General features: G+C 42.7%; 1 protein-coding gene across 2 annotated transcripts in view; it reads right to left on the bottom strand.

The window, feature by feature from the left end:
* Positions 1-966: 966 nt before the first annotated feature.
* Positions 967-17,254, bottom strand: part of LOC138310941 (titin-like) — a 255,773-nt gene continuing 239,485 nt past the window's right edge. For both annotated transcript variants that reach the window (XM_069252300.1, XM_069252301.1), the window contains 2 exons: positions 16,940-17,245; positions 967-15,213 (listed from right to left, as the gene is read on the bottom strand). In XM_069252300.1, coding sequence (XP_069108401.1) covers positions 2,162-15,213; positions 16,940-17,245 — 13,358 coding nt within the window. In that variant the 3' untranslated portion in view covers positions 967-2,161. The remainder of the gene's footprint in view (positions 15,214-16,939; positions 17,246-17,254) is intronic.

Genomic DNA, 17,254 nt, shown 5'->3' with positions numbered 1-17,254 from the left:
ACAGTCGTTAGAAACAGGATTGCCAATATAAGTAAGCAGCTCAGTAAACCAACTTTTTTCTGCAGTTACCGTATTCGACCCAATAAGCGCCCGTGTCCCTATAAGCGCCCGTGTCCCTCTAAGTGCCCCTCCCCATTTTTTGAGGCCTTCATTTCAATTGCCCAGGCATAAATAGAGACTAAAAACTGTATATATTTGCAATAATTTGGTCTTATTAGCACTTTTTCAATTTTTTTTAAACGCCCTGGGCGATTATTGGGTCGAATACGGTACTTAATATAATTCAAGATTTCCAAATTAAGCATATTTGCAGATTACCTTTCAAAGTAAGTTGAGTATAGATTCAGACTCACAGATGCAGATTTTCTGTGACAATAAAGTTCAAGAAAAGTAAATTGTACACAGAAGAAAGTTGGTTTACAGTTCTTAGTACATGATCAGAAAAGCTGTCTGTTCATGTTTCTAGCTAAATAGTGGATATCTCTAGAAAAGAACACAGGAGATGCTAGTGCACTTTAAATTATTAAAGAGACTCTGGTTCAAGTGTACATTTTGCTCTGATAAGTTACTTAATCATTTTCTAAAATCAAAAGACAAATTTTAGAGAGTGATAATAGATGTTATGTTAGTTAAATCATTGGTGAATCTCTTGTATCAAATCCGAGAAATATCCACCATTTTGTGAATTGATATCAATCTGCATGGCATACTGATTTATGGTAAACGTGGACATTTATGGGAGAGGTGAATATACACGAATTACACAAAGACCATGTGATCGTGAAAATTTCATCAGGGTGTAATAGTATGTCAGTTAATGAACTGTGTAGTTCAAAATTCAAAGTTCCAAAAGTCAGTCCCGCAAACAACATCGCCATAAAAAAAACCTAAGCACTCACAAAAATATCCACGATTACAGTACTTCAATATACCATAAAAATTTCCAATAAAAACAAGAAGCAATACTTAGAAAATTTAAGATTTAATAGATTTCATAGAGAAGTATACAGTTTAAGATAGATTGCTACTCGCTAGGGAAATTCAATAACACAAATGGGACGAGTAATTATAGTATTGGACTGAACGAGAGCAGACGACACCATGTGTTATATACTGTCACACTATCCCCCCTTAAACACCTAACAGAGGAGGGTTGTCTCAAAATCTTTCTACAAACAAAACTTTCAATAAAATACAAAATGTTACAATTTTGCAGACAATCTTTGCAGAAAGAAATTTAGAACATCTGTCAGGTTATTAAAGAAAGATGCACAAGTCGAAAAATGGTTTGTCTGATCTCATCCAGTGGAAAAGTGAGAAAAAAAGGATAGAAAGTATAATTTAAGAAAATTGTCCCTTTGATGTTACATTTTGAGAAAGTCCCTAAAATCAATTTGACTTCTGAGAAAGTCCCTAAAATTGATTTAGAAATATAAATAAGAAAGTCCCTATAATCAATTTGACCTTTTGAGAAAGTCCCTAAAATTGATTTGTATTTTGAGAATGTCCCTACAATACATTCCACATTTCGAGAATGTCCCTATAAAAGTTTTACCCTTTGAATGCCCTCACAGATATATTGACTCATTGGAGTCAATTATTCTATCACATATGTATATTTTGTTCATAATCCCACACTTTTGAATAGCAGCTAAAGGGAAGCACATTCAGGTTAGCTCAGGTTAGCTATTCTATATAAGCTGCAATGTCATATCCAGGTTATATGCAGCAGAACTCTTGCTAAAATGCTAAATATTAGCATCAGCTAAATAGCACATTCACACTGCATATTGTTCATGGCAAGTCCTGTATCCATCACAATCGAATATTCCAATTAATTGTCACATTTTTAAATATAACAGTTTGTCACACATCACAAGTTGTTCCTTGGCTATGAAAATTGTCCATTTTTTAACAATGATTCGTTTCTCAGTCTTTTAAAAACATGTTATCAGAGAAATTATTTAAATGAAAAATTCTGAATAAATTAAATGGTTTAAATATATATACATTTCAAAATAAATTATTTGTCTATTTACAGTCACTGTATCAATAAATATATAGATTATATATGTTTCACATTTGATGTTATAAGTCTATTGTTCATCATGAGTAAGAGGTGACACAATTATAGATGTGTCCTTAATTTCATCTGCACTGTTTACTTTTTGGTAAAAAAGCTACGGGCACTTGACATTGTTGAGGACTTCGATGAAGTCAACGATTTTGATGACACTGTCGACGACTTCACTGAAGATTGCACAGACGACTTGGTAGAACTGAAGCTCTTTTTGGTGGACGACACAGAAGAAGAAGATGATTCCTCAAATTTGACATGCTTGGAAGATTTCAGCTCCTTGCTCTTGAAAGAGCTGGTCTTCATGGATGACTGATTTTCTCCTTTGATGTCAGCTTTTACAGACTTGACTGTTTTAATGTCCATCTTTTTCATAGCTTTTTGATAAACGGAAGATGAAGTTGACATGGCAGACATGTAGTTCCTTCGGCTCTTGGTGAAGTCTTCCTCTGTAACCTGTGATTTGTAGGATTTCGACTCGACTGGAGGCTCACTAGAAGCCCTAGCGTATCGGTAATGCATATCCAATTCCAGATCTGTCAGTGCTTCTAGTCGTCTTTGTGTTGATGATTTTGTCGCAACTTGTTTATGGGTTGTTTCTGTTTTCTTGGAACTTTCGTACTTGGATTTGTGTTCCGCCTTTTCCAGACTAGCAAGGTATTTCTGTTTGACATCCAACTTGCTGTCCTTTGTTGTGGTTTTTGATGAAGCACTTTGTTGGTATCTGTCCTCAACCTTCTTACTAAAACTTTTGAATTCTGCTTGAGAGGTTTCCGCTTTGGCCTGTGCAAGCCTGAGCTGCAGGGCCATGTCTCTGGTGCTAGAATCTCTGTACAAGTCCTCTACATAGTCCTGATAAGTGTTTTCGTCCTTGAAGTTGATGTACCTCCTGTGAGCTGGTAGGTAACCCCACCACCAGTACGGAGTGTAGTATGTACCCCCGGTCCCAGACTCCAGCAAGGCCTGGCTGTGTTGTACAGCCAGACGAGATCTAGCCAGTGTGGCTTCCACGGAAGCGTCTTGTTTGGCTTTGATCTGCGACATCAGATTGTCAGTTGATTTACTGGTTGTTACCTCAGTGGCAGTTTTACTAGTCTTACCGAAAGACTTGGAAATTGTTGATATTTTACTCTCGGCTTGCTTAGCATCAGTTTCTGCTTTGACTGATTTAACAGTGTGTACTCTCTGGACAGACGAAGCATCGTGTGTAGTGGATAAATCTCTTCTGTACAAAACAGACATGTACTGCTTCCTTCTTTGTTCAAAGGATTCCTCGTCAATTTCAGATCTATGTATATGAGATGGTTCGGCAGGTGGTTCACTAGACGCACGAGAATATCTCATCCGAGACTCTAAATCCATTGTACGTAATTCTTCAAGCCTCTCTTGTGCAGAAGCTCTAACTGAAGCAAGGGTTTCATAGTGTGATTTGCTCTTGGCCTTTGAACGGATTTCGTCAGCCTTCTTGAATTTTTCCGTTGTCTCTTCATATATTTTGGCATCATATTGTTTATCTTTTGCGGCTGTAGCCTTAGCCCGCTCAGCCATCTCTTTGTCAAAACGGCTGTAATCGGCGATTTTACTGTCATCCTGGGAGACAGCAATCTTAGTTGAAGACTCACCTGCCTGGGAACTCAATTCGGACTTTAGGCCACTGTACTTGATATACCTCGCGAGATGGTCCCAGCGAGTGTACGGTAGACTGTATGTGGTTTGGATATGGCTTTGGTAAGCTGCAGATCTGTCGGCAGATGCCTGTTTTCTAGCCTGAAGTCTAGCTCGGAATTCCCTGGCAGCGGCAGAAGTCTCTGTTTCACTTGTCTTTTCGAGAATGGTAGAAACGCCAGTCTGCTTGGCATCTACTGATTCTCTGACGGACTTGAGAGTATGATAAGGTCCTGTCTTTATGGCGAGATCACTTCCTGTGCTGAAATCCTGTCTATAGAGTGCAGACATGTAATTCCTTCTCTGTTGTTCGAAGAAGTCTTCATCAATCTCTGAACGATGTGCTTTAGACTGAGTTGAAGTGTAGTGTTCAGTAGAGACACCCAGCCTCCTGGCCATCTCCTGTTCCTCTGCTCGAGCGAGAGCAGACGCCCTGACAGAGTCTACGGTGTACATATCCCGCCTCCTGCCGTACCGAGCCCTGAAGGCGTCCTCCTGTTGCTGAAGAGTTATCAGGTATTTGTCTTTAGACTGCTGGAGGAGACTATCGTCGTACGTTTTAGTAGAGGTACGTTTCGACCTTTCTTGCATTTCCTCGTCGAATTTGCTGTAGTCTGGCGTTTCCCGTGGTTCACTGGAACCTCTGAGCGCCCTAACGTCGGAATTAAACTGAACATCTTCAAGCTGATCCTTTAGACCACTGTATCTAGTATAAGCGGCAAGATGATTCCACCTATCGTAATTGTAATCATAGGCTGACCTTGCCGCGTCGTAATAAATGGACCGGTGTGCAGAAGAATCCGTGGTATCTTGCCTTGCACGAAGTCTTGCTCTGAACTCTTTCGCAGCGCGAGTTGTCTCTGTTTCAGTAATAACATCAGATGCCACACGACTATCTTTTAGTTTGGAGTCCACTTCAGCTTTAACAGATTTCAAAGTGTACCAGTTGGCTTTCCTTTGGCTAGCAGTGGTTTCTGTATCGGTTGTGTAATCAGTTCTGTAAAGAGCCGACATGTAGTTAGCTCTCGACTGTTCAAATGACTGATCGTCAACATCCAGTTTGTAGCTCCTGCGAGGCCGGACTTCAGCTCTTGATTCACTCAAAGCACGCGTTGCCCTGAGTTCTCTCATTCTTTCCTCCTCAAGCTTTTCCAGCGCAGCGGCTCTAACTGCTTCTACAGTTTTTATATCCTTCACCCTTCTGTTCAGATCATACCTAGACTTGTAGAGTTCCTCTTGTTGTTTCAATGTCATGAGATATTGGTTTCTAGATTCCTCTAAAGACGCATTCTCGCGTGCCGTAGCCGATGTACGTTTGGATCTCTCCGCCATTTCCCTATCAAATGCACTGTAGTCAGGAACCTCTCTAGTCTCACTGAGTGATCTCAATGATCTTAAATCGTATTCCTCGCCAGCGTCACTCAGCTGGTCCTTCAGACCACTGAATTTAGTGTAAGCAGCCAAATGATTCCATCGGCTGTAATCAGAGTCAAATGACTTGGGTTCAGCGACCGCTACTGTAGTTGTCGTGAGTGAGGAATCAGCTGCAGCCTGTCTTGCTCGAAGCTTGGCTCTGAACTCTTTTGCAGCGCGGGTTGTCTCTGTTTCAGTAATAACATCAGACGACACACGAGTATCTTTTAATTTGGAGTCCACTTCAGCTTTAACAGATTTCAGAGTGTACCAGTTGGCTTTCCTTTGGCTAGCAATGGTTTCTGTATCGGTTGTGTAATCAGTTCTGTAAAGAGCAGACATATAGTTAGCTCTCGACTGTTCAAATGACTGATCGTCAACATCCAGTTTGTAGCTCCTGCGAGGCCGGACTTCAGCTCTTGATTCACTCAAAGCACGGGTTGCCCTGAGTTCCCTCATTCTTTCCTCTTCAAGCTTTTCAAGCGCAGCGGCTCTCACAGCTTCTACAGTTTTAATATCCTTCACCCTTCTGTTCAGATCATACCTAGACTTGTAGAGTTCCTCTTGTTGTTTCAATGTCATGAGATATTGGTTTCTAGATTCCTCTAAAGACGCATCCTCGCGTGCCGTAGCCGATGTACGTTTGGATCTCTCCGCCATTTCCCTATCAAATGCACTGTAGTCAGGAATCTCTCTAGTTTCACTGAGTGATCTCAATGATCTTAAATCGTATTCCTCGCCAGCGTCACTCAGCTGGTCCTTCAGACCGCTGAATTTAGTGTAAGCAGCCAAATGGTTCCATCTGCTATAATCAGAGTCATAGGACTTAGGTTCAGCGACTACTGCTGTGGTTGTAGTAAGTGAAGAATCAGCTGCAGCCTGTCTTGCTCGAAGCTTGGCTCTGAACTCTTTTGCAGCGCGGGTTGTCTCTGTTTCAGTTATAACATCAGATGACACACGACTATCTTTTAGTTTGGAGTCCACTTCAGCTTTAACAGATTTCAAAGTGTACCAGTTGGCTTTCCTTTGGCTAGCAGTGGTTTCTGTATCGGTTGTGTAATCAGTTCTGTAAAGAGCAGACATGTAGTTAGCTCTCGACTGTTCAAATGACTGATCGTCAACATCCAGTTTGTAGCTCCTGCGAGGCCGGACTTCAGCTCTTGATTCACTCAAAGCACGCGTTGCCCTGAGTTCTCTCATTCTTTCCTCCTCCAGCTTTTCAAGCGCAGCGGCTCTCACAGCTTCTACAGTTTTTATATCCTTCACCCTTCTGTTCAGATCATACCTAGACTTGTAGAGTTCCTCTTGTTGTTTCAATGTCATGAGATATTGGTTTCTAGATTCCTCTAAAGACGCATCCTCGCGTGCTGTAGCCGATGTACGTTTGGATCTCTCCGCCATTTCCCTATCAAATGCACTGTAGTCAGGAACCTCTCTAGTCTCACTGAGTGATCTCAATGATCTTAAATCGTATTCCTCGCCAGCGTCGCTCAGCTGGTCCTTCAAACCACTGAATTTAGTGTAAGCAGCCAAATGGTTCCATCTACTATAATCAGAGTCATAGGACTTAGGTTCAGCGACTACTGCTGTGGTTGTAGTAAGTGAGGAATCAGCTGCAGCCTGTCTTGCTCGAAGCTTGGCTCTGAACTCTTTTGCAGCGCGGGTTGTCTCTGTTTCAGTAATAACATCAGACGACACACGAGTATCTTTTAATTTGGAGTCCACTTCAGCTTTAACAGATTTCAAAGTGTACCAGTTGGCTTTCCTTTGACTAGCAGTGGTTTCTGTATCGGTTGTGTAATCAGTTCTGTAAAGAGCCGACATGTAGTTAGCTCTCGACTGTTCAAATGACTGATCGTCAACATCCAGTTTGTAGCTCCTTCGAGGCCGGACTTCAGTTCTCGATTCACTCAAAGCACGGGTTGCCCTGAGTTCTCTCATTCTTTCCTCCTCAAGTTTTTCCAGCGCAGCGGCTCTAACAGCTTCTACAGTTTTTATTTCATTTATGCGTTTGTTAAATTCAAATCTAGATTTGTAGTGTTCCTCTTCTTGTTTTAATAGATTTGCAGATTCTTGTAGAGACACTTCATCGTGTGCCTTCGTCGATGTACGTTTGGATCTCTCCGCCATCTCCCTATCAAACGCGCTATAGTCAGGAACCTCTCTAGTCTCACTAAGTGATCTCAATGATCGTAAATCGTATTCTTCGCCAGCGTCACTCAGCTGGTCCTTCAGACCACTGAATTTAGTGTAAGCAGCCAAATGGTTCCATCTACTATAATCAGAGTCATAGGACTTAGGTTCAGCGACTACTGCTGTGGTTGTAGTAAGTGAAGAATCAGCTGCAGCCTGTCTTGCGCGCAGTCTTGCTCTGAAATCTTTAGCAGCACGAGTTGTCTCTGTTTCGCCAATTACGTATGGTCCTGTTGTCAACTTTCCAGTTTTAATTTTGGCATCTACTTCGGCTTTAACCGACTTCAACGTGTACCAGTCAGCTTTGCGTTGACCGGATTCCTCTGTAATGTAGTCTGTTCTATGTAACGCTGACATGTAGTTTGCTCTTGAATGTTCAAACGATTTATCATCCATATCAAGTTTGTAGCTCCTACGAGGGCGCACATCAGCTCTTGGTTCGCTCACAGCTCGGGTTTCTCTAAGCTCCCTCATTCTTTCCTCCTCAAGCTTTTGAAGAGCTGCAGCTCTTACAGCTTGAACAGTCTTGATGTCCTTTCTTACATTCAATGCGTACTTGGACTGATACAGATCTTCCTGTTGTTGCAAGGTAAGGAGATACTTATTTCTGCTTTCCTCCATGGACACGCCATCTGTTGTCTTGGTTGAAGTTTGCTTTGCTCTTGCTGCCATCTCTTCATCAAAATTAGTATAATCAGGGAGGTCTCTTGGTTCACTTGATGCTCTGAATGATCTCACATCAAGATTCTCACTTGTATCATTAAGTTGATCTTTCAGGCCACTGAACTTGGTGTATGCAGCAAGATGATTCCACCTGCTATAATTGGAGTCGTATGATTCCCTCGGTTCCTCCACTGTAACGCGAGCGGAAGCAACATCTGTAGCTGCCTGTCTGGAGCGAAGTCTGGCTCTGAAGTCCTTTGCAGCGCGTGTTGTTTCAGTTTCAGTGACAGAATATGGTGAGGATTCCATCTTTTTACTACTCAGCTTGTCTTCTACGGCAGCTTTCACCGACTTGAGCGTATACCAGCTTCCTTTTTGTACCTTTACGTCAGTTTCAGTTTCTGTTGTTGTTCTGTCTAACACAGACATATAATTAGCTCTAGAGTTTTCAAATTCCTCGTCGGTGGTCTCCAAATAGGACTTTCGGGTCCTTGTTCTGTCCGTTTCAGACTCGCTGGTAGCCTTTAGCTGATTAGACACCACGGCCTTCCGTTCCTCCAGGCGTTCCAGTGCAGACGCACGGACACTAGATACTGTATGGATGGCGTCCTGCTTTCTTCTTGAAGCGTAGGCATCATGGTCGCGCTGATACGTCATTAACTGTTCTTGTTCGTACTGATGCTGTGTTTCATTATCACGTCTTGACCTGGACGCCTGCATTCGTTCTTGCATTTCCTGGTCAAATTGGCTAATGTTATCTTTGAATGATTCCGATACAGGAGGCTCACTTGTTGATCGAGAGACTCTGTCATCATCAAACGTAACGGTTTTCTTGACGTCACTATACTTATCAAAAGCACCAAGGTGATCATATCGGCTGTAAGCAACTTCGCGTGTAGAGAGAGCATCCACCATGTCCTGGCTCTGGCGTAATACCGCAGCTGATCTAGCAAACGAGTCCTCAAGGGCATTGAGGTTTTTAGCTCTAAGCCTCGACCGTACGTTTTTGGCTGCGATTGTGACATCTGTGTCAGTTTGAATGTATGGAGTGCTATCGAACTTTACAGTTTTGTGTTTGGCGTCAGCTGCAGCTCTGACTGATTGTAATGTGTGCATGGTTTCTGGTCTGCGCTCGACTACTTCAATATCTACTGGTCTTTCCAATGCTGACATGTACCGTGATCTGGATTCATCGAACCATGAGTTGTCCGCCTTGACTCTTGATTTCCTCTCAGCCATGTCTGTCACTGTGATAGCTCTTGTTTCACTAAATGACCTGACGCGTTGATCCTTTCTGGCATCTGCTTCAGCGCGAACCGAATCAACCGTGTGAATCTTTGGCTTAGCGATTTGTTTCTTTGCTTGCATCGTTTCCAAATATTTTGCCTTTGATTCTGCGAACATCGTTGAATCAACCTTGCTTTCAGTAGTCCTTTCAGCAAGGCTTTCGTCGAACTGGGAAGTGTCTAGAGTTTCGTGTGCGTATTGGTATTGCAGTTGACGTTCTCTTGACATAGCCTGCTGATACATCTCGTCCACATAGGACATACCGCTTTCGTCTACTTTGCTGTACCGTGTATCGTCTATGAGTTGGTTGTATTTGAGACCAGCGTATTGGTTGTAGGCTGCCAGGTGATTCCATCGGCTGTACATGGAGTCATAAGCGGACGTAGAGTCGACCAAGGATTGACTGTCCCTAGCAGTTATGTGAGCACGAGTGAGTGTATCCGCAGCCACTGTTTCCTGTCGTGCCCGCAGCCGGGATCTGAACCGTCGGACGTCCTCAAGAGTTTCTGATGGACCAATTATATCCCGAGGTTCACTGACAGCTCTCAAGCGGTGTTTTGCATCGATTTCAGACTTGACAGATACAACTGTATGCATGTCTTCCTTTATTGGTTTCACTTCATATGTTTCTCTGGGTCGTTCTAAGGCAGTCATGTATCTAGATCTGGAATGCTCGAACCAGTCGTCATCATAAGCAAGTTTGTATGCCATTTTGGGAACTGTGCTCTCCTGAGTAATTTGTTTCCTTGGTTCAGATGCTTTTGCCTTGATTGCAAGTTTCTGCGACCTCAAATCAGCTTGAGCTTTAACAGACTTCAATGTGTGGATTTTCTCGCGCTTGAACTCTGTGTCAGACAAATCATGCTTCCTTTCCAGGGCAGCTAGATATTTAGACCTAGAATCATGGAAGGATTTCTCGTTCATGGTGACAACAGGTTTCTTGACAACTAGTTTCGCCTCTGGAGGTTCACTAACAGCCCTGCTTGGCATTGCAATTTCTCTCGGCCTTATATCCTCTACAGGTTGTTTGGCCTTCACATCTATATATTTGTTGAACGCTGCCAGGTGATCCCATCGACTATAGGATGGTTCATCAGCGGCTGTCTCGGTCCTATTGATCAATGCTTCGCTCTGTTTGGCTGTCACATGTGCTTGTTCAAATGCCATTTCCATTTGAGCAAGCTTTCTAGATCTCAACCTCGACTGTGTTTTTCGGAATGTAGTGTCTTCTATTACCGGACCTTTGTGGGATTCCCTCGGCGCTTTTGATTTTAGTTCGGCTTTAACAGAATCCAAAGTGTGCATTTGGACCTTTGCTTTAGGTAATTCTACAATGTCTAGCTGCATAGGCCTCTCCAATACTTGCATGTAATTGGATCTTGATTTCTCAAACCAATCCTCATCATTGACGACAGAATATGTCTTTCTGGATACAGGTTTCTCCACCTGTTCTACGACTGGAATCGGTTTGGAATATTCCTTTCTTTGTTGTCGTTTTATAGCTGAAGCTTGGACTGCCGCGAGCGTCTGTATCTCGGGCTTAGTGAAATCGGGCAATTCTATCTTACGTGGCTCAAAAGCTGACAAGTAGCCCAATCTCAAATTGTTGAATTCCTGCTCATTCATGGCTATTCTTTTCGCTTTATCCATTTTCGTCCTTGGAATCTCCTCGATTTCTTCTTCCTGCTGCTGAATAGGCTTTGATCGCTTCGGAGCCACATATTCAACTTCTTTGTATATGACCGGTTGACGCGTTGGAACAACAGCTGCATGGGTTCCAATGGTATCGATCTTAGAAATGCTTTCTTTCATCGCGACTCTTAATTGGTCTAAGGAGTCATCACGAACAATATGTTTTGGCACCTTGGGCTTCTGACGTTTCGTTACAGGTTCAAACTGAGCTGGAGGCTCGCTGATAGCCCTTGATCTATCCTTTTCTTTGATAGATTTGTAAACAGAGTCAAGTGTAATGATATCTTCCTTCCTCTTTGGCTTCACATTCGTCTCTACGACAGTTGGTTTCTCCAGTGCAGTCATATAGCTTGCTCGAGATTTGTCAAACCATTCGTCATCATAAGACATCGTGTAAGTTTTGAAAGATTTCCTTGTCTCAGTCGGCTCTGCGAAGGTTACCTTTCCCTTGGGTTCCGGAGCTGGTTTCCACTGATGTTGACGTTTTATAGCCGCAGCCTGTACGTCAGCTAGTGTAAGGATTTTCTCCTTGGCTAGCTGTGGTATCTCTATCGCTGGACGCTTTAGTTTTGCGAGATATTCAAGCCTACTCTGGTTGAATTCTGCCTCATTCATGGCGATCCTCTTTGCTTTGTCAGGAATTTCCTTTGGTTGCTGGACTTCTTCAGGTTCTTCAACTGGCTTAGACCTCCTTGGTCTCTGATATTCAACTTCTTTATATATGGCTGGTTCACGCTTAGTGATAACTGCAGCATGAGTACCGATTGACTCAACTTTTGATATACTTTCCTTCATGGCGATTCTAGCCTGTTCTAAAGAATCATCACGAGTAGGTTTTGCTAATTTCTTCTTGACACGTCTTGCGACAGGGACAGATTCGTACTGAGCTGGTGGCTCGCTGATAGCCCTTGATCTATCTTTTTCTTTGATAGATTTATAAACAGAGTCAAGTGTAATGATGTCTTCCTTCCTCTTTGGCTTCACATACGTCTCAACGACAGTTGGTTTCTCCAGTGCAGTCATATAGCTTGCTCGAGATTTGTCAAACCATTCGTCATCATAAGACATCGTGTAAGTTTTGAAAGATTTCCTTGTCTCAGTCGGCTCTTCGACGACCACCTTTTCCTTGGGTTCCGGAGCTGGTTTCCACTGATGTTGACGTTTTATAGCCGCAGCCTGTACGTCAGCTAGTGTAAGGATTTTCTCCTTGGCTAGCTGTGGTATTTCTACCGCTGGACGCTTCAGTTTTGTGAGATATTCAAGCCTACACTGGTTGAATTCTGCCTCATTCATCGCGATCCTCTTTGCTTTGTCTGGCCTTTCTTTCAGTTCCCGGACTTCTTCTTGTTCCTCAACTGGCTTAGACTTCCTTGGTCTCTGGTATTCTACCTCTTTATATATAGCCGGTTCACGCTTAGTAATAACTGCAGCATGAGTACCGATTGAATCCACCTTCGATATGCTTTCCTTCATGGCGATCCTTGCATGTTCCAAGGAATCGTCACGAGTAGGTTTTGCTAATTTCTTCTTGACACGTCTTGCGACAGGGACAGATTCGTACTGAGCTGGTGGCTCGCTGATAGCCCTTGATCTATCCCTTTCTTTGATAGATTTGTAAACAGAGTCAAGTGTAATGATATCTTCCTTCCTCTTTGGCTTCACATACGTCTCTATGACAATTGGTTTCTCCAGTGCAGTCATATAGCTTGCTCGAGATTTGTCAAACCATTCGTCATCATAAGACATCGTGTAAGTTTTGAAAGATTTCCTTGTCTCAGTCGGCTCTTCGACGACCACCTTTTCCTTGGTTTCCGGAGCTGGTTTCCACTGATGTTGACGTTTTATAGCCGCAGCCTGTACGTCAGCTAGTGTAAGGATTTTCTCCTTGGCTAGCTGTGGTATTTCTACCGCTGGACGCTTCAGTTTTGTGAGATATTCAAGCCTACTCTGGTTGAATTCTGCCTCATTCATCGCGATCCTCTTTGCTTTGTCTGGCCTTTCCTTCGGTTTCTCCTCCTCCTCTAGTTCTTCAACTGGCTTAGACTTGCTTGGTCTCTGATATTCTACCTCTTTATATATAGCCGGTTCACGCTTAGTGATAACTGCAGCATGAGTACCTATTGAATCCACCTTCGATATACTTTGCTTCATGGCGATCCTTGCCTGTTCCAAGGAATCGTAACGAGTAGGTTTTGCTAATTTCTTCTTGACACGTCTTGCAAGAGGGACAGATTCGTACTGAGCTGGAGGCTCACTGATAGCCCTTGATCTATCCTTTTCTTTGATAGATTTGTAAACAGAGTCAAGAGTAATGATATCTTCCTTTCGTTTTGGTTTCTCGTGAGCTTCAACAACAGCTGGTTTATCAAGTGCAGACATGTAACTTGCACGAGATTTGTCAAACCAATCGTCATCATAAGAAATCTTGTAAGTCCTGAAACTTTTCCTCGATTCTTCTGGTTCTACCTTTTCGACTTCCTTCACTTCAACCGTTTCTTTGGCTGTTGGTTTTCTTAATTGGTTTTTCAGGGCAGCCGCTTGGACTGATGCAAGAGTATGGATCTTCTCATCTTTCTTAAACTCTGGAATTTCGATCTTACGTTTCTTTTCCAGAGCAGACAAGTACTGTGCTCTACTTTGTTTGAACTCTTTCTCCATTTGTGCAGTTTTCTTTGAGATATCAGGTCGCTCCTTTGAGACTGGTTTCTCTTCGGGTTCAACTGGTGGCTCGCTGATTGCACGGCTCTTTTTCTTTGGTTCCTCGTAAGCGATATCTGCAATTTTACTCAAAACGCTGACGTGATCGTACTTGCTTGTGACAGCATGCGTTCCTATCGACTCTATCTTAGATATGCTTTCCTTCATAGCAGCTCTCGCTTGTGTGAAAGCATCCTCATTGTATCTCGGATGTCTGGTCTTCTTTGACTTCAGTTGTTTTGTTAATGGAGTTTCATCTACGGGTGATAACGGCTCACTTGTAGCGCGGACACCTCTGGACTTCTTAGCGACTGAATCTTTCACTGATTGAAGAGTGAGGATGTCTTCCCGTTTCGTTTTTACAATCGGCTCAGTTGTGTAGTCAGGTTTCTCGAGAGCTGTGAGATAACGCGAACGTGACTTCTCGAACCAATCGTCATCATAGACAAGTTTGAACGCTTGACTTGGCTTTCTCGGCTCAACATCAGCTGGAGGCTCACTTGTAGCACGTGGAGGCTTTGCAGCTTCGCGAGCTTTAGATGCTTCACGGGCTTCCGCAGATGCTTTGACAGATGCCAACGTGTGCATTGCCTCCTTCTTTAGACTAAGATCTACAGAGATGTCATCACGCCGGCGGAGGGCAGACATGTATTTCATTCTTTCTTTCTCAAAATCACTCTCCATCGTTGCAGTTTTCTTGGTCTTCTTCATTAACTGTGCTCTCTGTTCCTGAACGTATTCATCCACTGGCGGTTCGCTGATAGCGCGTGAGCGTTTCTCGTCTATATATGTCACGTCTTTGTATTTGTTGAACGCACCCATGTGGTCCCACTTAGTACCAACTACGCCATGAGTTGCAATAGCTTCAGCCTTTGACAACGACTCCTTCATTGCTGTTCTAGCACTATCGAACTCCAATCCTGCATATGGTGTCTGCTTTGAGCGCAGTTTTGTCCTCAGGCGTTTGGAGACGACTGATTCCATAACAGGCTCTGGTGGTTCGCTCGTAGACCTACTCTGTTTCTTCCTGATATCTGCCTGTACAGATGCTAAAGTGAAATAAGACTCGTCCCGTTTAGGCTGTTCCTCAACAGGTGCGCGCTTCGGTTTATCCAAGGCCGCAAGGTATCGAGACCTTTCTTTATTGAAATATTCTTCTTCAAAGTCAACCCTCTTCTTCTTTTCAACGACTTGTTGTTTGAATTTTTCCTCAGGCGGTTCGCTGATGGATCTAGAAGGTTTGGTGACCTCAACACCTCGGCGTTTTACTACAGCTTTCACTGAATCGACAGTGTGCATTGGTTCAGCATAACGGGTTGTGTCCTCTACCTTCTTAGGCGAGAGTACAGAAATGTATTCAGATCGAGCCTGGTCGAACCATGATGTGTCTCGTTGTTCTCTACGTGTACGGTAAGAAACAGATTCAACAACTGCCTCCTCAACAGGTGGTTCGCTGACGGCCCTGCTCTTCTTGGCAGAGGTGGCAGCTCTCACAGACTTTATTGTATGGATATCTTCAGCCATGCCTACAATACAAAGAGTCGGACTATCAACGAAATGCAGTTTGGTTGTTTAGGTAAATGGACAATTTATTTCATCGTTATCTTACTTCTGTCATCTGTGCCGTGGAGGAGGATGTGGGCTTCATCCAACATTCGAGGATCCGACGAGACGGATATTCCAGACGGTATGTGGAGAGTAACAATCACAGGAGGCTGTATATAGGCATTCCTTGACAGGGATAGACAAAGGAACGCTGAGAATCTGGGGAGAAGAGATCCAACATTGGGGGAGGAAATGTACTTTACATTCGGTGAGGAATCCACTTCCTCGGGTTGGAGAAGGAAAGACACCAAGGTTGTTCCAACTTTAGAGAAGGGATGACGCCAGTTTGGATTCAGAACACTACATGCATGGGTCGATGGTGTTCCATAAATAGTGAACATGTACAAAGGTTCTGGGATATCCACTGAGAGAGTGTGTCATCCTGGGTTTGGTAGACATAGAATCCACGGTATCACATATAGACCGTAGTGGAGTAGAGTCAGTGTGGTAGGTTGTCACATTCCTGTGGTCAACATTCAACGTTTTTGGGAAGTTTGGTGGAATCACACGGAGAAAGAAATATGGGCGACAGTAACGTGGATAATAGTGGACACCAAGGATATAAGGTAACAAATCACGTCGGAACAAGGTACACTCTTTCATTGTCCTTTTTATTATACGTGTTTACTGCTCTGATTGTTTCTGTTGCAGTTTTTCATTTTTGTACCATATGTGATTTCAATTAAGTTTTGTATTACTTAAACTAAACTTCTTTTTGTAATTTGACGAATGGAAATGTTTATAAGATCCCTTATTCTAGGTGCTTCACATCGCCTCACAACAAAACTGCCTACTATACGTTCATGCTCTATTGATAGAAAAATAACTTCTGTCAACTGCTGTTTTTTGTTATAGGCATAATCAAGTCCTGTTCTCGCTTATTATTAGTACACAAACACTAAAGATTAATTAAAGAAAATTCATGAAAACTGAATGAAAACAGAATAATTGCAAAATTAAAAATCTGGTTAGAGAAATTATATCTTAACACTGCAGCTGTGCAATAAAGCATTAGTTTTTGTTGTAATATTTTGTTTTGGTTAACTCTATTGTATTATTTCGTATGTGCGTTTTTGTTTTGTTTACTGAGTGATTCATGCAGGCAGCGTCAGACACCGGAAGGTACATGCAAAACATGCTGGCACAGAAGACATATGTCTAACTCTGTTATGTAAGCAAAGCTAACACTATTAATGTAACTAAAGAAAGCGTTAACTTGAATCAAAAATTATCATTTATCATAGATATTCTTTTATTTAGCTGTATAAGCATTCATAAGAAAAGATTCTGAGAATGAACTTATGATTGAAGGAAATAAAAGATTTTAACTCATCCAAGTTCATTATCAGCTTCACCAGTCAAATCTACTAGGAACTAATTATAAATAAAAATCCTTGATTGCAATGTTCTTTACCTCGTACAATACCTGGCCTTGATTTCTAGAAACAACAGACTTCGTAAAACTTTCTTACAAGATTCACATGATAAAGTGACTTTGAATTTGACTCAAGTCATCGCTTTTTCTTTCAAGAAATCAGAGGCAGATCAATTTGGATCAGCCATTGAAAGTTGTGAATAACCACATAGGTTTAACGCAGTAGTCACCAAGGATTTTTATTATGTTTGTGTATAGAAAAGCTGACTTACCGTACATCCTCTTTGGTGTAATAGCAGAGGTAGACTCTAACGGCGCACTTCTTCCATAGCGGTTTTCAGCGGTGACCCGGAAGTAGTAATCATGACCTTCCATCAGCCCAGGGATGTTGACAATGTTTACGTCAGACGCGAGACGCGTGACATTGACGTAAGACTGTCTACTTCCCTCACGTTTCTCAACAATATAGCCGGTGAGCGGAGATCCTCCATCTGATTTGGGTGGTCTCCATTCCAGGGACACACTGTCGCGTGTCACTGTCAGGGCCTTGATTGGACCAACTGGGGCTGAAGGTGGACCTGGAACCA

The sequence above is a fragment of the Argopecten irradians genome, chromosome 16, assembly GCF_041381155.1.
Source record: "Argopecten irradians isolate NY chromosome 16, Ai_NY, whole genome shotgun sequence".
Classification (NCBI taxonomy): domain Eukaryota; kingdom Metazoa; phylum Mollusca; class Bivalvia; order Pectinida; family Pectinidae; genus Argopecten; species Argopecten irradians.
The sequence above is the reverse complement of the archived record's forward strand: the minus strand, read 5'-3'. Positions and strand labels throughout refer to the sequence as shown.